The 22,801-nt window shown below is 38.6% G+C and overlaps 1 protein-coding gene across 7 annotated transcripts in view; it reads left to right on the forward strand.

Moving 5' to 3' along the window:
* FAM13C (family with sequence similarity 13 member C) overlaps positions 1-22,801 on the forward strand; it is a 118,461-nt gene that overhangs the window by 81,569 nt on the left and 14,091 nt on the right. For 6 of the 7 annotated variants that reach the window (XM_075216354.1, XM_075216355.1, XM_075216358.1 and 3 more), the window contains exons 7-11: positions 11,049-11,259; positions 12,275-12,413; positions 12,868-12,949; positions 14,552-14,757; positions 17,900-17,983. In XM_075216354.1, the coding sequence (XP_075072455.1) occupies positions 11,049-11,259; positions 12,275-12,413; positions 12,868-12,949; positions 14,552-14,757; positions 17,900-17,983 (722 nt within the window). The remainder of the gene's footprint in view (positions 1-11,048; positions 11,260-12,274; positions 12,414-12,867; positions 12,950-14,551; positions 14,758-17,899; positions 17,984-22,801) is intronic. The other variant, XM_075216359.1, reaches the window with a different exon arrangement.

The raw sequence follows: 22,801 nt of genomic DNA on the forward strand, positions 1-22,801 counted from the left end.
GGAGGACCCTCGAGGAGGAGGGCTAAGTAGCTGGAGAGCAGAGTTAGAAGTGGTGGAAACAGGAGATGAGATGGCCCTGCTCCGAGGAGCGTACAATCTAAGGGGAGGAGTAATAGCCAATTTGTTTCATTTGGGTTTCCTGTGTGTTACATGTAGAAACCCTATTTCAATTAAACGGTGAAGCTCCATGCATAAATGAATGAAAACGGGTAGCGTAGCCCTAATCCCAGGTTTTACAATCAACCGCCATTAAAGTGGGGTCAGCGAATATGGGGCCACAATGTGAAAGCCAACTCCAGGCTAGAGAGCAGGGCAGATGCCCAATTCATAAGGGAGACAATGTGTTTGGGGGCCCCTCTGCTATAGTGGAAACCACACCCATTCTGGATTGCACAGGGTTTTAACCTTAACTGGGGGCGGGAAGTTGCAAAATAACAGTGTGCCCTGCTTGTTTTTCCTGCCAGAGACTGCCAGCCCAGAACTGAAAACGCCGGGGGGGAGGGGGAATTGGAATGTGGAATTAGGACCCCTGAAGTGGCAACTTGGCATAGTAAGGGTTAAATATTGTCTTATTTGTAATTTGTAGGGATCTTCTTGTAATCAAAGGTGTAACAGAGCTCCTAAGGAGCTGATATTTGAGATAAAGTTGGGATAGGAAAGGAAGATTTCCTTTATTCTATGTGTACAGCAGGGTTCCTGTCCGTAAAACCAGTGAAGGACGCTGGAGCCAGCTGCTTTTTTTGCTGATAACAGAGATCATTTATTACAGGCCTGAACAAATTAATGCAAAATGTAGAAGACAGCAATTTTGTGATTATACATTTGGAGCAACACATTTTTATATCTATATATGAAAAGACACATGGTAAAACTGGTAAAACATTGCATCTAAGTTCAGCGTATTTCCACTTTACGATCACTACCTTCATTATTTATTTTCCCTAAAATACTTGTCAGTTTAACCTTAGTTATGTCTAAAACAAATCCTGACAATGAGGTGACATGTGTCACTGTAAGTGCCTATGTAGCCCAGTCAGATGATGATCACATGCCATGACCATTGTCATCATCCCAATGGGCGATCAACATGCTAAAGCCAGTAGTAGCTACTAGTGGGCTGTTTATGTTCTTGGGAAGCCCAGGATAAGAGTAATTTAAACTGCAAGAGAAGGGATTTTTCATAAGTTATTGCTTAATAATTCGGCCACTAGGATGATAAATGCTATATTTGTCCTAAACCATGCTTCATTTTTGTAAGTCCCATTGTTGATTGTGGTGTAACTAGCTTCATTGTGAACTTGCATTTGTACATGAGTAGAAATTACATTATAGTCTGGGAACCTCCCTTGATCGAGTGAAGGATGTTTGTATCCTTTAATATGACATTGACTTTCATGGGGTATAAGCCTGCAGCCACTCTCCTTCATAGTGACAATATATGCTAGACAATCTATATATACAATAGTTATTGTTGCAATCCAACCATGGTGTGTTAGTTGTAACATAAATAATACAATTTGTAATACTTCCTCTTTTATTCCGCTACAAAATCATGAAGACCGCTTGTGAGCTTCCAGTAATTTTTTATAACCATTCCTGCTCTGTATTATTTCAGGGCTGTGATTTGGAAGATGCTTAAAGATGGTGTATTAGTGAGCTGAAGAAATATATCATCATCATCATTTATTTATATAGTGCCACTAATTACGCAGCGCTGTACAGAGAACTCACTCACATCAGTCCCTGCCCCATTGGAGCTTACAGTCTAAATTCCTTAATATAGACACACACTCACACACAGACACAGAGATTGAGAGACTAGGGTCAATTTTGATAGCAGCCAATTAACCTACCAGTATGTTTTTGTAGTGTGGGAGGAAACCCACACAAACACAGGGAGAACATACAAACTCCACACAGAGAGGCCATGGTCGGAAATCAAACTCATGACCCCAGCGCTGTGAGGCAGAAGTGCTAAACACTAGGCCACTATGAAATAACTGTTGTTTTTATACTAAACCAGGCCTGTCCAACCTGCGGCCCTCCAGGTGTTGTGAAACTACAGACCCCAGCATGCTTTGCCAGTAGACAACCTGTTGATAGCTGGAAGGGCATGCTGGGACTTTGTAGTTTCACAACATCTGGAGGGCCGCAGGTTGGACAGGCCTGTACTAAACCTTCCCACCTGTACAGCAGGTTGCCATGTTGGAGGGGGAGGAACTTCTCTAACTACACAAGCAGACTGTGACTGACAGCGTAGCAGACTACTGAACTACACTCTGTGGATTGGTAGATTCATACTTAGGGACAGTGTCAGTGTTGTCACAGTAGCTCACATTGCTGTAATCTGCTCTGCTTTTTGACCTGTATCAGATCCCTTAGATTGAGATATCTGTAATGGTGTTTGAGGTTAACACTTTCCTTTGTAACAGAGCTACATGAAAAGTAAAGTTAAAATTGAAAAATGTATTTTACTTTCATGGTTCTTATCTGAATATTTAAGTTTTGGGATCAAATATTCCATTTAATAGTATGTGCATGTAATATTGCTTTGCAGATATGTTATATGATTTAATTTGATCAAATGATTCAAGGTGCGTACGTCCAGCCGTACTGTGTGAGTGCAGCTTGAGTGCATGCCAAAGCAATAATCAATAGACCAAAAGACTTATACAGCACAGGCAGATTTCTAAACCACCCATTGACACCTTAATATGCATACAGACTGGATAAAAATAAGAAAAGCTTGAATCGCCAGTAATGTGTTCACTCTGAGCAAATGTTGAATACAACTGACAGATCACTTGGAATAGGCATTGTTGAGCCATATGGATAAGTGCCAGTAGTGTTCACAGTGAACACAGAATGGGCCATAGCCTCTACTAAGTACATGTTATTGCAATCATGATCATTCTGCCTTTTCATATGAAAACCATATGTACTTTTCTTAAGGGATCAATGAACAAATAATGTACCTGCTGCAGCCAACCACTAAAAGCAGGGATGCATGTCTGTGTGTGTGTGTGTGTGTGTGTGTGTTAAGGAATTTAGATTGTAAGTCCCAATGGGGCAGGGACTGATGTGAGTGAGTTCTCTGTACAGTGCTGCGGAATTAGTGGCGCTATATAAATAAATGATGATGAGGATATAAAGCACTGTGGGTACAGAGCCTTAAGTCTACTCACACAATTGGGCAATATATGCCTAAAAAATAATTTATAATCGACAGTATCTGTAATAAAGCTTCCAGGCAGTACTTTTTTCATATATGTTTTTAACACATGCTTTGCTGCTGTAACACCCAATTTGTTTTGTTGTGTGGGTTATGACCAGCTCAGTGGATGGTGAAGATAGGCCGAGATACTATTATACAGGGTTCTGTTGGCTGGTAATAGTTACTAAGGTGTGTGCATCCAGATGTAGTGTCCATGGCAGAATAGTAATCAATAAAACATCCGATATGTGCAGTATAGAACAATGCATCACATGCAGATGGTCAAACACCCATTGACATATACTGTATATAAGGGCATACAGATAAGAAAAACTTGAATTATTATGCAATATTAATTAACGAGGTCAAGCTGATGATATGGCAGCAAAGATGGGCTGCACAGCTGATATGTAATACATATATTACTAATTTAAAGTGGTATCGGATCGTTTCATAAAAAAAATGTTTTCAATTCAAATGAGTTGCTTGTTCTCACTATTGAGAAAAGTTGCTTTGTCCATTTTAGTGGTTAAAAAGTTTGTTTGGGAAAGGCAATCCGGAACGGCTCTGTGTATCCTAGTAGAATCCAGCCGGTCCAGCTATAGGTTTTTCAGTATTTCCCTGTGTAGCATTCAAAGCTCGGCTCTCTCTTACTCCACACTGTGATTTAAAATAAATATGTTGAAGTGCACCATTCACTTTGGTTTTAGTGAAAATCCAACTGAATGATCGTTTTCCTTTCTCTCTTTGGGGTATGGTTGAAATGGATACAAAATTAATGTTGAGGTGGATTTAAGTACAGAAATGTACTGTTAAGCCAGCTGTGACCATGATTTATTGATAAACATGAAATCTGTGTTTCCAAATTGATGCACTTTGAGTTCTAGGCAAAGTATAAGACTAATAAAATAGTATAATGCATACAATTTTTAGGCAATTGTGAATACACACAGGTCCTGAGTCATTACGGAGAGGAAGGCAAAAAAATGGAGTACATTTTCTCCTGGACAAACCATGTTACAATTCAAGGGGTGTAAGTTAGTTTATTATTTTGCATGTAAGGAAAATACTGACTGCTTTTTCATTAGCACACAAATGCTTGATAGCTTTATTTTTACGCTGAAATTTAAAGTTGATCTAGCACATGCCTTACCCCAACTATAAATCTCTCCCCACATTTTAAATTTACCTCCCCCTTCAATGCAACATGGTTTTGCCAAGGTGCAAAGTTACTCCTTTTTTTTGCATTGCTCTCCTTAATGACTCAGGCCCAAAGACACTCAAAAATGTTCATAAACATTTTAGGATAGAAGAGAAGAGTTGGTATGGATGGTTACAATATTTAGTATGATAAAAGTTGAAAAATGTGTTTGTGTACAGAGATGAATGAAGTTGCAGCAACATTTCACATGAATCAAGTTTGGTGATGAAAACAGGCATTTTGCAGAAATGCCAGCAATACAGTCTTCGAGTTGCAAGTTTTGCTTCTCACCTCCACTAAATGCTATTCTGCACTGAGAGCTGGGACAATGACAGTCTGTTTATTCTGATGTGCGTCATGGTTGGGGTAGGAATCAAAACACTTCAGGCCAAATTCTATCAGCTAAATATGATTATTAAATTATCTTCTATTTGTACTTTTTGTGCTTTGATGTTCATGTATGTTCTCTGGATGCCAGTTTGCCACTCTGTTGGTACTTCTTACTTAGTATCTAGAGCACATGTACGGACGCCAGTGCGCAAAAATCTAAGTGGAAATAGCAGAGTGTTGGCAGGCGCAGAAATTGAAAACTTCTTGCAAATCTGCTGATCTTCCTGCTGTAGAAGAAACAGCACTTTGTTGTCATCTTTCTGGAGCCAGGAGTGGCAGGTGGCTGCGGACCAGCAGTTCCCCGGCTTTCCTTGGTGCTAGTCATGATTTCATCCAGAAACAGATGAAAGCAAGATTCAAGCTATCATTCATAATGTGTCTGTTATGAGCACCAGAACTGTGAAGGCTGAGATGCATTTCAAGTTCAAAGACTGTGACATGTTTGTGGAAGATAATATAATCCTTGCATTTGGATAGCTACTTGTGTATATGGCATTTGCCGCTAAGGTTATAGTCATCTTCATTACCAGACTCCTCTTTTTCCATGCCCAGGATGGCAGCATTTTGAGTGTTAACCACTGATTGGAGGTTCGCCTGACAGATATGGCACAATGAACCTTCCATCTAGGCCCACTCCCCTTCCCCTAATATAGAACTGGTCATGATCACGTTTTCCCATATGGACTAATCGTCCATATGGAATATTTACCACTGAACTACTACCCTCAGAGGGAACCATCCAAAATGGAAAAAATAAGCCGATTGAGAAATGTTTTCTAAGTCATTTGTGTGGTGTAATATCATTTTTTTTACTCCCCTAGATTTGACACAACTGTTTTGTCAATATTCATAATTTTTTTGTAAAATATTCTGCTAGGAAAAATGTTCTTCAATAGATCAGTTCAGAATATATTGAGCTTTTTACTGTAATATAACAGAAGCATTTCCCCTTCACTAAAATGTGTTGTCAGTGGCTTAGTGGTTAGCACTTCTGCCTCACAGCACTGGGGTCATCAGTTCGATTCCCAACCATGGCCTTATCTGTGTGGAGTTTGTATGTTCTCCCCGTGTTTGCGTGGGTTTCCTCCAGGTGCTCCAGTTTCCTCCCACACTCCAAAAACGTAGTAATAGGTTAATTGCTGCGATTAAATCGACCTTAGTCTCTCTTGGTCTGTGTGTGTGTGTATATTAGGGAATTTAGGCTGTAAGCACAAATGGGGCAGGGACTGATGTGAGTGAGTTCTCTGTACAGCGCTGTGGAATTAGTGGTGCTATATAAATAGCTGCTGCTGATAACTGAATCCAGCTCTTATGAGCCCAATGCCTTTTGAGGCAACATTCAAGTGTGGCAAAGTGACACTTGCTTCACTGATCTTGTTTTTTATTGTTTACAGATCATCCCAAGATGTCCTGCTTAAATTGATTAAATTATTATTATTATTATTATTATTATTATTATTATTTTTTTTAGCTCATCGTTGTAAGGATATATTTCTCTCAATCTGGCTATGTAAGGGTGTTTAGGACCAGATTCTCAAGGAAAAGGTTATTCTGTTAGAAAATGTTTTGGATATGTACATAGTCTTTTTTTAATACTAGACAATGACTTGAGTTTTCCATACTGGCAATATGTAGAGTAATTTTTCTAAGAGAATATTTTTTCTGGAATGTTGGAAAATGGAATTAAGATGTTCTGTGTGTCAGAAGTATTTATTTACTGACCGTAATGAAACACGCTGCAGGAAGTTAATGATTTATTTTGCATATTCTGAATTGCTTTTTTTAAATAAAATGAGTTAAGTAGCTATATTTGGTTATGGAATTCATATATTTTGACTGAAGAATTTAGGGAGTCTCTGTCTTGTACATCCATAGCTTTACCCCATAGCTGTGATCTTAGATTGAATAGCTGTTAAAATATGGTTTAGTAAACCCTTTAGTGATTGTGCTGTCAGTACAGTGCACACTGACACTTTCCACAAGCTTGACGAACAAGGAATGCTGCCTGTCCTCTTCCTGGCCTGTCAAAAAGTGTTAGTATGTACTGTACATCAGTGTGATTACTAATGGGTTTAGTAAACCCTATTTAACAGGCATTCAGGTTGCAGTGATTGCAGTTAAAACAGAGTATAATATCAGGCACCTCTTCCCTAATTGAGCCAGAACTAGGCTGTTTGCTATGTGCTGCTGAGTTTGAAGTTCCCAGCTCTCTCTAACCAATAAAAAGTGGAAAATTCTTGACACTGATACCTCTCCCGAATTGCTGAATCACTGTATAAAACCTGAACTGCTCCTTGACTCCCCCTTAGCTCAAATGTTGGTCACTCTCTGGGACTCAATCCTTCGTGTAGGAGCAGAAGAAATTAAGCCCCCACAAAAGGGAGCCCATTTTGGCATAAGCTGCAAGCAGAACCCTATATTGGGGGCGATGGTTACTTTATTAAATTTTCTTTCAGATAGGTGGTGATATCCTTTTATATAGCATTAGAAATCTTCTCCACAGCATGTACATCACGTGTTGATCGCTGCATAGAAAAACTACATTGTTTCATTATCATCATCACCATCATCATGAAAATGTATTTATATAGCACCAGCAAGTTCCATAGCACTTTACAATTGGAAACAAAGTAATAAAACAATACTGGATAATACAGACAGATAGAGAGGTAAAAGGGCCCTGCTTGTAAGCTGACAAGTCTATAGGACAATGGGAGTCTGATACATAAGGTCCTACACATTGCATATCGGTCCAGCCAGAATGCATAGTTATAGAGTGCCTAAAGGGCTATATGATCCAGTCACACAGCAATGTTGGTCAGGGGGTAACAGAGTTGTAGTCTTGTGTGAACTGTGTAGAGGGTGGTAATATGCTAACCTAGGGAGGTTGAGGAGTATTATAAGCTTGCCTGAAGAGGTGGCTTTTCAGAGAACACTTGAAGGTTTGAAGAGTAGAGGAAAGTCTTATTGTGCGAAAGAGGAATTACCACAAAGTGGGTGCATCCCGAAAACAGTCCTGTAATCGGGAATGGGAGCATGTAATGAGAGTTGTTTTTAACATTACAAAAAAATACTGAATATTCAGGAGACCTGATTCCTAATTTCACAAAACATTCCACCTCTAATTTAATGTATAATCACTCCAGAGCCCACCGGTTCGAAAGAACCTTTTTGTGTGTTTATAAGAGCCGTTAACCTAAAATGCTTGCTAATCCAAAATGAAAAGGCATCTTTTAACAATGGGCTGGAGAAATATCAGTCGCCAGGTAACCATGGTGCCTAAAAATGACTGCTGGCATGACTATTGACAGGTTTCTATTGATACCAGTTGATGCCTTCCTTAGCCTGTTCCTTTAATATGCCACGCTGGATCAAGATGAATTGCTACATTTATTTGTCCACCAAATAAAGATGCAGGAGCATGTACAGAGACCACTTTACAGTGGTGTGGTGATCTATAAATATAATAATAATAATGTGAAAACATGTAATAAAAATAAAACACAACCTGTATGACTAAACAGGACAAGGTACAAGTATATGAATGTCCCAAATGGAAAAAGTCCAGATTGTTTCTAAAACATCCAGGAGTTTTGGAAGGATTTGTGTGGACACATTTTGCAGTTTAAGATGTGTGGTCCAGTATTGCCCAAGTATTAAAATCAAGAACAGTAACATGAGCACAAGAAGAAAAGCAATGCACTATGTATGCAGGTACAAAAATGTCTGTATGGACAAAGTGTCTTGTGAGGACTTGAGTCAATTGTACCCCAAATCTGCCTTTGCTCTGTGTTGGTATGTTATGTACTATATGTTATTATGCGTTGGAGTTGGTAAAGATGTTATATGAATAGGTTTGCACTATGTTGTTGTCTCTATTCTCTATGTTGAGAAGTGAAAAGAAATACACTACCAAAGAGGCAATGCTAGGGGCCCTCCAGAGGGGGTGTGCCAGCCCACAAAGGACAGCTAGCACCATAGTGTAGTATATAAAGAATTCAGTGTGTATATAAAGAGTACACAGTCTTGACCTGCCCCTTAGATTGGGCAGAATAGTCACCAAAAATCGGCATTGTCCCACTAGAATCAGAACATTTGATAGGCTGTCCTACCTGTTCTTGTCACTATCACCACCTGTGGCTGCTGTTTTTTTGTTTTTTTTGTTTGTTTTTTAGTTGCAGCTTGTCTGGATCCTGGAATGTTGGGGGCTCTATTTAGAAAACAAAATGGGTACATTTAGAAAAATCCAACCAGGCCTGGCATTAAATCAATAGGGCCCACGATTAATACTTAGGCCTTCCTCCAGCCCCAACATTAAAGTAATAGTATTCCAATTTAATAAATAAACCTATTTCCCTCCCTCCAAACAGCCCCAGCAATAAATTAATAGCATTTACGTATAATAAATATACCTATTTCCCGCAACCGTCCCGATCATTAAATAATTCATATTCACATTTAATAAATAGACCTCATGCTCCTCAAGCTCAGCCCCACATTCAATTAATAGTCCCCACTATAAAATTAAATTGCCCCAACATCACCCCACAAACAAAATAGCACCCGTTAGTTAGCCACCTCCAACCACACACACATTGCATTGCCACAATCCCCCTGTGCCCTCACACACACTACATTGCCACAAGCCTCATGTGCCACCACACACATTACATTGCCACAAGCCTCCTGTGCCATCACACACACATTACTGTGCCCCTTCATCATCACCACGCTGTACCCCCTTATGATCACACTGCACCCTCCATGCTGCTTTTCCCCCCTTCACCTGGCCCCCTTCATCACACTGTGCCATGCTGCTTCCCCCCCTCCATCACTCTGTGCCTTTCTGCTCCCCACCTCTTCATCACTCTGTGCCTTTCTGCTCCCTCCCTTCATCATTCTGTGCCTTCCTTTCCCCTCTTCTTCATCACTCTGTGCCTCCCCCATACTCTTCTTCATCACTTTGTGCCTCCCCATCCTCTTCTTCATCACTCTGTGCCTCCCCCATCCTCTTCTTCATCCCTCTGTGCCTCCCACCCTCTCTTCTACATCCCTCTGTGCACACAATGCGCTAAAGGATATAAAAAATGTAGTTTTGGATGTAGTTTGGAAATACAATACCTTTGATTTGGTGCTGTACTCACCCAGTGGGTGCCCCAAAGGTTCAGGTACTCCAGCTCTGTGACCCTCTCTCCTCAGCATTGTTTGAACTGAGCAAGCAGTAATATGAGAGGGTTTCATTGATGGACCAGTGAAGCTTTCAGGTGCATCAGCCACATAGGAGGTAACCCAGACCAAAGGTTAATATAATTTTGCATTTTACCTTTCTATTGGTGAAGTCTTCTTCATTAACATTATTTCTCGAGAACACAAGCCCTAATGATTAAGAATGAATTTAAAGCCTTTGTAATTACATAAAGGAATTCTAAATGACTGCTCTATAGTGTATTTCAATGGACGCATTCTAGCACAATAATCAGTTAAAAATACAATGTACCTGTCACCTGGAATTCCTTTATTTATGTCTCAAGACTTTATACTTAACACCGTCCATCACTTGCTGAATTATTGTTTGTATGTTCTCCCTGTGTTTGCGTGGGTTTCCTCCGGGTGCTCCGGTTTCCTCCCACACTTCAAAAACATACTGGTAGGTTAATTGGCTGCAATCAAAATTGACCCTAGTCTCTCCCTCTCTGTCTCCCTCTCTGTCTCCCTCTCTGTCTCCCTCTCTGTCTCCCTCTCTGTCTCCCTCTCTGTCTCCCTCTCTGTCTCCCTCTCTGTCTGTGTGTGTGTGTATGTTAGGGAATTTAGACTGTAAGCTCCAATGGGGCAGGAACTGATGTGAATGAGTTCTCTGTACAGCGCTGCGGAATTAGTGGCGCTATATAAATTGATGATGATGATGATGATAGAAGCTGGTCACCTATTACAGGCAGTGGGGTTTTTAGTAGGTGGTGGGAGCCAGAAAATACTTTATTATTTCATCTATCCTTTTATATCTAGTTGGACAGCGCTATTGTCTGTTATTTTACTGACACCAGCTATGTTGAAATCTGGATCATTTCTGAATATATGCCTTAAAGATGATTTTATTTTAAGATTTGAGCTCATGGAAACAAATGTTATTTGTAATGGGTTGTGTTTTCTGCTGTCTGTTATGATTTATACTAAGGCTTTTAAATTACTGTTCAGCATTAAGAATATGCACTTTTCTTACATACAAACCTGTAACTGTAATTTTAGATCCTACACCACTGCATCGAGAGTCTCAGAATGATACAGAGCTCGGGGCGGATGATACCCGCAGCTTTGGAACCAGCCGGCTACTGTTCCACATTACTGATGGAGATAATCCCTTGCTCTCCCCACGTTGTTCTATCTTTAGTCAAAGTCAAAGATTTAACTTGGATCCGGAGTCTGCACCATCCCCTCCCAGCGCTCAGCAGTTCATGATGTAAGTCACTTTTCATGGGGTCATAAAACTAGTTTAGTTTAGCCTTAAACATGTAGATAAATATAATATGCACAGACAGAGAACAAATAGTTCCTGACCTAAGAGTGGCTGGTTCCGTTCTCTTCTGCTGCCACCTATAGCTTTGCACAATAATGCAATATACACATCACCTCTGCAATCTCATATATACAGTGAATGCTCCTGCTGAATCTACTGCTGGGAGTACAGTGCTTCCTGCAGCAAAGCAGGTTATGCAGCACTTGTAGTCAGCCATGGAAAGTTTGGCTCTGTAACAATCGGCAGCGGATGGACCGGTAACCTAGCAGACTGACTGTTTGGTAACACCGTTTCTTTCTATGGTAACAGACCATATAAACAAGGCAAGGAAGGAGTGTGTTGCAGAAGAGGATTGTGTGCACATCAAGTATTTGTGACAAACCCAGATTTGCTTGTAATTCTATTCTAACCCTGACCTGACTAAGGAGTTATATCATCTATGAGCCATATAGTTACAAAAGAGAGAATCCGTTGTATTTACAGAGTTCTTAATGAATGAATAATCTTAGAAGGCCTATGTTCTTTTGACATTTTATAATGAAGCCTAATATATTTTTTTTGAAAGCCTCTTAATACATGGTTGTGCCTTATTTTTATAGCATTTTCATTGCAGCTAGAAAAGTGCAGAGCTTTTAAATCTCAGGTTTATAATTATAACTTGAAATGAGTGACCCAAGTGATTTAGGCACCAAAACGCTGCTGTAGGCATATTCAAAAAACGTTTTCGCAGTTGGAGAACTTGTGCGACATCCTCTTCATTTTATTCCTAGAAATTAATTATTTAAATTATTGGACAACGCGCTGTAAACGTGACAGTGCCTGTGTGACTCCACTCAAACCTGTGTTTCATGGTCAATATTATACTTTCCCTTTTAGATGTTTAGAAAGAGATTGGATTTCTTGTTCTCACTAATGTAACTCATCCATACAGCACTGACTCTTCTTTTGTCTTTGAAAGGCCAAGGAGCTCATCAAGAGGAAACTGTGAAGATCCGAAAGAACCCCTAACTGTCATACAACTTACCAAACAAATACAGAGCCTCAAGAGGAAGATCAGGAAATTTGAAGATAGATTTGAGCAAGAGAGAAATTATCGTGTGGGTAGAATCCTTATATCTTTATTTTCCTTTTTAATATAATGAAACTAGCTAACCACTGCTGTTATAAGCAGTCATCGGAATACACAATGACATAATATTCTCTGGCATTGCATGACTTATTATAGAGTGTTTCTGTTGCCATCTACAATGAAGGTTGTAATTCGTTCCGGTGTCTGTCTATTTATTTTCAAATGGCCTCTATCCAAAATAACGTTGCTGAAAAATTTCAAAACCAGCCGCTTTGTAAACAATTCTTGGTGTCTATCGCTCTGTCTGCTGGATTTTTTTTTTTATTTGAACGTGTTTGTTTTTCTTATTAAGTATACAGATAGAACATGATCTAGGATTTTATATTTTTTATGTAAAGTCTTTAAAATGCTTCCACCATAGGCTTGATTTATCATTTATTCTTGTTTTATTTATGATTGGTTTTCTCTGTACTTTTTTATAGCCATCTCACAGTGATAAGACCTCTAATCTTGAATGCCTGAAATGGATGAATGACTTGGCAAAGGCTCGCAAACAACTGAAAGGTATTGTCCTGTTTATGAAATTTTCAATGATATTCTAAATATAACGCTAACACTGTCCTCCAACTTCAGTGAACAAGTTAACAGTCCAAGTTGGATGGAATGGCCACAGACGTTTGCTTAATGCAATATACAAAATAAATGTGGACATGTAGATCTTTGTGTGTGTTTTTTTTTCTTTCAGTTCTTTAGCTAGGCAAAAATTACTAGAAATATATGCTTTTCCATCATTTTATGTCTGGTACATGTTCATATTCAAAATCAGAAAATTACACTAAAATGTATTCACCCATTTCTCCTCATTTATAGGCAAACCAAACATGTAAACTTTTGATATGAGTCTTAGGAAGGTGTACAAATAGAAATATATATATATATATACAAGAGATCTTTTAGGAGTCAACAGAGAGTCTGCTAGGTATCCCCTATTTTTAGAACGAATAGATCCAATGCACACTGGACCTACTGTTAACTGCAACATTGGTTACTATTAAATCCATGTCAGCATGCATCTAATAGTAATGCCTTGCATTTAATTAGCTGATCCAGCTGTCCATAGCATAGACCTGGGCCTGCTGACCTAGAGATAGTCCCAAGTCATGTCGCTTGTTGCTGTCACTGGGATTTCTTGTGACAATGTGATAGTACTCCAGTTCTGTCTCATTGTAGAAGCAGTATGAATGCTGTCTGTACAGACTGTAAAGCCAGGAACTGAACAGAACATTTCCTGACCCACTTGCTGCGTCTGACAGGCGGAGTTGGAAGAAATTACACATGATTAGGACCCTCCCTGATTATAAACAATCCGTCTGTGGCATGACACCAACAGATGTGCCGTTTGTTGACGTTGTTTTATGTTAAGAGGTTGAAGGTGAATGTCATGATCAGACAAAAATTCACATAATCAATTTCAGGCCAAACTAAAAGTTTTTTTTCCAGATATTGCTAATATAATTGTTGCCTATTTTTAAATCTTCTTGTTGACACAAAGTTCTGCAGCCACCGACCATATCTACTAATCTCAGGGTCCCAATACTACATTTCTTCTGTGGTAACAAGCCAAGGCGATGTAGTGTGTGCATGAAATGCTTAGATGTGATATCATTTATGAACAGTGTACAATTCTTTCGAGAGATTGAATAGGCAAATGCAACTCTATGGATTCTATTTGCCTGTCTCTGAATCAACACCTCTAGATTAGGTGTCTTTTTATCCAATCACCTTAACTATATAAAAGTAATGTATAATGGTATACTATTATAAGGAAGCTGCATTCATTTCCCCCCTACCTTCTACTATTTATAAATACAAATCTGCAGAAAAATAAATGTTGTTATCACTGAATAATATTTACCCATATAATACATACCATATAAATATACTTATGTAATAATATTTTAACAATGAAAATATAAAGTATGCAAATGTCTTTGTTATAATTTTGTACTGTAACTTCTTCTAATAAAAATAATTTAATGTAAATATATCTATAAATATAAAGTATACTTATAAATGGGGTTGATTTTCTCACAGAGGTCCCATAGTCACAATACTTACCTGCTCAACACTGCACAAACAATTTCTAATCAACCTTATTTATCGTAGAGCTAAAGCTGAAATTGTCTGAAGACCAAAATGTGCCAAGAGCTGCTCCTAATAAAATGTATGAAGACAGGCCAGTGGCCTCCATTGTGGTGGAACAACATGGAGCCACCAGCTCAACAATGTCGTCCGTGGAGGAGACTGTTGAAACCGTATGGAAACGATTAAAGGAGAAGAGGCAGCTGCTCAATCTTCCCGAGAACATAAAGGTACATTAAGGCTAATTGTTGTACAAGTTGTCACTTTTGGCTTCTGTATAATGTTTATGTCGGTATTATATTATTTTTTAGGTAGGTTGCCCCAGTCAGTATTTGCACAGTGCGGCGCAAATTATTTTTTTTTTTATTATTGCACCCTGAAACATTTCTGTTGCTGTGCATGCAAGTTTTACCCACACCCATATTGGGCCCACCAGCATTGCCTATACAATCCTTATGTCTTGTAGTTCCCTTATCCTCATTGTGCCCACATACTGGTAACGAACATTGCCAATTTACACAATGGTGTCCATCTTTGCACACATGAAGTGTGCCTACAGGCACATTGTGTTCAATAGTGCATGTATACAGTGCCCAGTGATGCCTACATGCATCATGAATTTAAAACTGTAAGCCCTTTGATATCCCTGTCTAAAATGACACACATTCTATACCAGAATATTGTGCTTGGCTCTAGGGAATGTTTGCTATCCATGAAATTATTAATGGAAGATTGCACATTACACATCTCTGTATTCAATGCATTTCAAAAGAAGAGAGATGGGTGGAGATGGACACTTTAATCATGAATAAATAGTCTTGTTCAGTCCATCTGAAAAGTATGAAAAGCACATATATACTTTTGATGTTTTCACAAGGACCCTATTAAATTCAGTGAGTTCCTACTGAGTTTATCAAACTTGTAGATGCACTTTTGAAGAGCTTTTCAACTTTTTTGATGCACTCCCTACATTGAATTATATTTCGTCCTGCTCACACATGGTCCCACACATATGTTCAACTTAACAATCAGAATATCCTGGACATCACCAACTTAAGACCAAATGCATTAGGTGCATGGCACGCTAGCAGAAGTCACCTAAAAACAAATCACTGATTGCCTTTACTACAGAAAGAGTTGTTCCGCAGAACATGATGTCAGAAGTGCAAAAGAAAATTGTCTCACAGCCAAAAACCAATTGTTTTTACTGAATAGCCGGTTGCCATGATATTTGTGCAGCAACAAGCTACAGTTGTTCACACACTTGTAATTTTTAAAAGGATTGCCCATATGGCATGCCCCTGCCTTCATATAACAAAGAAGGGGGTTCCATATGGCATGCCCCTGCCTTCATATAACAAAGAAGGGGGTTCCATATGGCATGCCCCTGCCTTCATATAACAAAGAAGGGGGTTATCCAACATCATGAGCCATGACAGTATATCCGAATCGGGTAATAGTGGGGATTTCTGGGGCATCACAATTCAACACGGATTGGGGGATGTTGTATTCTAGAAGGGTTTCCAAAAGTGTACAACCCCTTTATTATATTCGAGACACGTTATGGGCATGTGCTGAGAGTGAAATGTCCTTTAGTTAAACAGCTGAGGGACGTATTGGCCGCCTTCTCAAAGAACTCCCTAAATGTTATAATTAAAAACAAGAAAATAAAGGAAGGCACCAAACTATATCCCAGAACTTATATAAAACAAGAGAAAATGGTTTAAAACTTACAATAAAAATAATTTATTTAAAATTACATACAATGTGACTTTCAATGAATTGGTTGCAACCTGTACATAGACATTATCAAATAGAAAATCTATATAAACAATGCTATGAATATAGATAGTGGATATGGAAAGGAAGGCATGGACGCGAACAGTGTTTAGCGGGAACAAGATCTCCTCTATTCCACTATATTATTATTCCTCCAAGTCTTCTCTGCTGCCGGATGGTAAGACTTGATTCATTTATCCCATGTGTGGTCCTTGGGTCTGGCTAGATTGAGATTTGCTTTTACCTTTATATTTGGAACCATTCTGTCTACACACAAATACGCACGAAATAAAACTGTGATATATCTACACAAGGAAATATTCCCATCATATTATATTTGATGAATATGTTATGAAAGAACATGCTGTCAGGATTGAATGGAGCTACTAACTGGTATTGGCGCAACTGAACAAGGAGGTGCGGAGTCTAACGCACCCCTGGTTTTCACCAGGGACCCCCCACAAGGAGGTTTGGGCGTGGCTGCAAGAGGTGCGCAGGTTGCGGTTCCCCAGGACAGTTATCAGTGTAGCATTGGTGAGAGTAGTCAAACAATCCAGGTCAAGCCAATCTGGAGAAGTGGTACCAAGGGGAGGTCCAAGAGCAGCCAAGGTCAAACCAAATATGTAACAGAGCCAAATCAGTATCCAGGAGAATGGTCAGCAAACAAGCTGGGTCAACACAGGGACAACAATAGCAGGAACAGGTAGGAGTGCTGTAGGCAGGTAAGACCTGATACCCTAATGGTGCTAGAGTCAGGTTTAAATAGAGGTGCCTGAGGGCTGATAGGACCGCAGTCAGTGACGTCACTGACCGCCGACTGGAAGCTAGAGGATATCTCCCCATTGCCTAACAATAGGACACGTTCTGCGCGTGCATCAGGAGATGCGAAGATGTCCTGGAAATGGCAAGTGGCCGTTCCTGCTCTGTGAGAGCGATGCAGGGACTGTGCCTGACACATGCTTTCTATACTATATCCACTAAATATCTTGGTAGCATTGCCTACATAGCTTTTTCTATTTGATAATGTATTTGTAAAGGTTGCAACCATGTGATTGAAAATTACACTGTATGTTAATTTAAATAAATTATTTTTATTTTAAGTTTTTAAACCATTTTCTATAATTTTATAGACTTTCTGGGATATAGTTTATATGATTTGCCAGGAGACAACATGTGGCAATTGTATTTACTTGGTACCTCACATTGTCCATATGTGTTAAAAAATATCACATGGTTGGTAGGGTTGCCATCTGGCTGGTATCTTACCAGCCTGTCGATAAGTGGCACCATTGACTGCATAATAGGGCAGAAACATATCAAGGTAGGAGGGTTGGTATGTTTTTCTAGCTGGATCATTTATATCAGACATTGCCATTTCTGCACTTGGACAGATGCGTTACAGAACTAATATAGAGCAGATTTGAAATCTAGTAAACATGGAAAATAGCTTCTAGACATTGTAGTACAATTGCCCGTATTAATCTTGGCAGCCTGCTGCAGTAAATGCATTTACATTGTAGAACCTTACAATTCTCTGAAACTGATTCATCCCTTAGAACCCCTCCTAACTGTGCTAATAACTTTTTTAAATAGGATATGACAAAAAAGCAAATGCATCTGGAAAAAATGAGTCTCCAGAAATGCCTACTGTATTTTGAAAATATTCATGGACGGCCAGTAAGTATATTATTGGTAATCGTAGATGTAGCTGTAGTGCGTTTAACTAACTCTTACATGTTTGTACTGTTTTACTTACAAATAATTGTAATTGTTATTAATACTTTGTTATTACATTTGTTTGTTGTATTTGTACACGTTCCTCTCTGTGCAAATAAGGCCAAACAAAATGATATTCAGTTAGGGTTAATGTCTGTTCGTAAAGCTATCCTCATCTCTTACCTATGTAATATTTGGAATACAAATCTTTGTAAGACTGATAAGGAGTGATAGAGTATGGTAAAGCGATATATGTTTCTGTAATATAAACTTTGATGTGACACAAAACAGGACTCATTTGACATTGTTTGCATTCACATAAACGTCCAGCGTCTTACTAACCCAGGAACCTCAGGAAACAGTCTGAACATGTCCTTTATGTCTAACACTGCATCCATCAATTTACATGCATTTATCTCAGTTGTGTAGCACTGTAGCAATCCAATCTTGAAAAGACTAGGTGACCGTGTTGTACGCTATAAATGCATATTTATGTAGCTGGGTGTGTGCATGTATGACATGAAATTTTTATATAACATATATATATATATCTAATCTATAAAAGCCTAGCGGCGTGTGCTAGAGTGTGTGTGTGTGTGTGTGTGTGTGTGTGTGTGTGTGGAAAAAACTACCGGGTGACAGAGTGCTCAAGCTGCAGCGCCACCTGCTGGGAGGAGTTCTATACTACACTGGCCTACTAAATTCTTAGCATTACCCAATATATAAAAGCCTAGCGGCATGTGTGTGTGTGGCGATGAAGATGACAAGAACCTTTTTAACACCTTAAGTAGCTTGATTTGACTAGAATGCATGAGTATCATGCATGGGTTAACGTGTGTGTGTGTGTGTGTGTGTGTGTGTGTGTGTGTGTATAGATATATATATATATATATATATATATCACATACTATATCATGCAAGACATATCATATAGCACAAGTGCACAATAAACCAAGCTAGTGTCCCCTACAGTGTCCGTTTTCACACACATCATGAAATTGTGGTCTGGTGGTATAATGTTCCATTAATATTTATGCTGGGGTTATAAAGTGATGTAGTATATTATAATGTGTGTAGATCAATGAGATGTGTAAGTGCTGTTATGTTGTTTCTGGGGACAAATGTAGTCATATATATATATATATATATATATATATATATATATATATATATATATATATATATATATATATATATATATAAAATGATCATTCTCGTTACTGTAGATATTTTTCCGAGCTGCTTCCTTCTATCCACTGGTGTCTAAAACTGCATAGATAACATTTGATTCTGAGCTCACCTGTCCCACGAGATTGAGTTGAATTCTCATCTATTTTTTTTAATAATAACTGATAATGAATGAACAGAAAATAAATATACCCATAATGTCCCTTTGTATTTATTGGCTATATTAATGTGCAGTGTAATTGTGCGGGGATAATGTTAGCTCATTGCAGACACAGACGTTTACATTCCAGGGGGTAAATGTATCAAGCTGCGGGTTTGAAAAGTGGAGATGTTGCCTATAGCAACCAATCAGATTCTAGTTATTTATTTAGTACATTCTAAAAATGACATATAAAATCTAATTGGTTGCTATAGGTAACATCTCCACTTTTCAAATCTTCCAGAAACTTGCAGCTTGATACATTTACTCCCTGGTGTGAACAATATACAGTTGAATTCAGGATCTAATCAGTCATACTGGATCTTTTTAGGAGCCAGGCACATATGCATTCATACTGTACTCTAGGTTAGCTTTTAGGCCTGTGTCATATCATCTTAACCGGTTTGCTAAGTGTACGTCAATTTGATACTCGGTAGAAAAAATAATGTTCATTTTTAACGATCATTTTATAAAATGGAGATATTGGTAAAAAATCTGCTGAACTTGACATCATTTTACCATTGCAGGGGTTTGGCGAAAGTTAGGGGTTATATGGCTTATATTTCTATTCCCTGTGTTTTGGGTCCCTCTCCTCTCCTTTGTATGTGCATTATATAATAAAAAAATGCTGTCTTTCAGTGTATTTTCCTGGAAAAAATATTTGCTACAAGGGTCAGTAACCCTGCTTGCTAAACACACGCTGAGCTTCAGGAACCTCCATTCTCGCCTCATGCGTAGAAGCATTCACCCTGTTTGCCACCTGCATGCTGTAGAAATCTATTTAAGATTTTTCAGACTGATGTCAGGATAATTTTACATTCAGCCCATGTCTGGCTGGCTGGCTCTCTGCCGCCTTATGTTCAGCATTTGTAAGTCCATACAAATTTGTTCAGGGAATTGTAAACATGGCTGGTGAGAACCAGAGAGAGTTTGAATAGATCTTGTGGATGAGCTTCTTGTTTTATAGAATATGACAGCAGATAAGAGCCCATTTAGTATGTCCATATTTTAACCTATGGTAACCTCAATTCAATATTTGGTCCTTGGTTATTTGTAAGGATATACTTGTGTCTATCCCAAGTATGTTTACATTGTATCGGCCTCTACCACCTCTGATGGAGGCTTTGTTGTCCATATCTGGTTTATTAGAGGATGGGTGCTATACATTTAATAGTTAGGAGTAGAGAAAACAAATTTGTTCCTTGGCAAATCTGGGGTGGGGGTGGGACAAATGTAAAATGCGGATTTAAAGTTGGTGTCCTAGCTCAACTCTAAATCACTGTGTAAATATAAAGTTGTCTGGTATTTTGTGTTACATGCCAGTATTTTCCCTGCATGCAAAAAAATACATTTACACCCCTGGAATTGCAGCAAGGTTTGTTCAGGAGCAAAATTGCTCCTTTTTTTTGCTTTGCTCCTAACTATAAATTAGGATCTTAATGATTAGATTTACAACCTATTGCCCTGTAATATTCCACGGACAGAGTTCTAGAAGTCTACTCTGAGATCTACAGCACACAGTCACTGAAATAGTTCTGATGTTGAAGAACTGTACACAAATATGAAACTATAATTCTAAACCAAGAGTATTACTTACCTGTGATCCGCTGTTTGCCGGGTCCCAAGCGCCCAACAGTCCTTATGCTGTATTCCTGTATTCTCACCTCTCTGTCTGTTTTACCCAGTTTGTTTATTAGTTTGCTGTGTTTGTCCCCAATTGTAAACCGCTACGGAATACGTTGGCGCTATATAAATAAATGATGATGATTCCTGTACCATTCGGATTCATAGGTGGATCATTGTCAGTGCTCTTCCCCTCTTACATGCATTGGGAGGCCAGCTAGGAGGGCATTAGCCAGCACTCTACAGTGGAGATCTATCAAAGGTTGGATTTCACCAAATGACTTATTATTCTGCATTTTACCTAATCTATTAAAGGCAAATAGCCATGTAAAGCTCCACTTTTTTTTCCCTCCAAAAAAACCTGAAAAAGATGAAATGCTACACAGCAAGCCCTGGCAGCTAGTGATTGCTTGGACCTACTGACAATATTAGAACGGCAAGTCTCAGCAAGCTCTGGCATTCCGTAGCAGCAGGGGCTTGCTGGAACTTATGGATCTACAAGTGCCAGCATGCTCCATCAGCTCAGCCAATCACAAGCGGCCAGCATGTAGGCATTGTTTGTGATTGGCCAAGCTTTTCCAGTTCATTTCGATGAGCTTTCTGCTGTCATTGTAATGCAGTGCCTATTCAAATGGATGGGATTAAACTGTGAATTTGCTCTGCAAAAATATATTTTAATAGATTGGAAAGTTCAGGGAATAAAGTAAGGATTTATTTTGTGCTTTTGGGTGATTTTAGCTTCTGAACAAAATCGACCTTTGATAGATCTCCCCCAACCTGTTTGAATCGGGCAAGCAGTAGAAAAGCAGGAGAGTAATACAGTTGGGACTCATCTGATCGATAGAAGTAATTCTCCAGATTTCAGCTTTTCATAGAAAACTACATCTAATATTACATTTTTAATATTTCCGTTCAGTTCTTTAAATGATGTAAAGTAGTGCAATATTAAGTAGGGTGATTAAAGGTACTCAAGTCATAAGAGGGTGCTATTATGTTGTTGTACACCAAGTCCAGGCCTTTAATCCATATGAGAACCAGCTGTCGGGTAGTGTTTTGATTTTAAAGGACACACTTTTGATGTTCTTAAACCCTGTGAGAATGTTTTTGAAGGGTGTGTTAAATGGCTTTGGATGGTTTAACAAGCAATTAGATTCCTATGATGTTTGTCATTGCAAAAGTATAATTGTTAGGCTTGGTAAACTATATTTGTTCTTTGGTAATAAACCTTTTTACACAAGTATAATCCTGTAATTGGATATATGCACTCTTTAGATTTTTATGTCCGTAATCCTCACGGCACTACTACAGCTCTTAACATCTAATCCTAATTTACAAATTGTGTTGTTAGGAGAAGGTGCTGGCTGGTTTAAGCATGCAGTTTAGTCATTTGGATTCTGAGGCTAAATGTTTTAGTGTTCCAGAGGCAAAGCTGCAATATATATTGGTTTGTTCTAGTACATTGATATGGCATACAACACAGATGTCATTGTATGCAAATCTATGTAAATTCTTCCAGCTATACTTCATATTCATACCCCTTTTATTTCTTGGATAGAATATATATATATATATATATATATATATATATATATATATATATATATATGTGTGTGTATATATATATATATATATATATATATATATATATATATATATATATACACATACACATATATATACACACACACACACACACTCTAAAACCTTTACTTGTATACGTCATCATTTTCCCGAATTTGACTTTATCCTGGGTAACCTGTTTTTTGCAG

Source organism: Mixophyes fleayi, chromosome 6 (genome assembly GCF_038048845.1).
Source record: "Mixophyes fleayi isolate aMixFle1 chromosome 6, aMixFle1.hap1, whole genome shotgun sequence".
NCBI lineage: Eukaryota > Metazoa > Chordata > Amphibia > Anura > Limnodynastidae > Mixophyes > Mixophyes fleayi.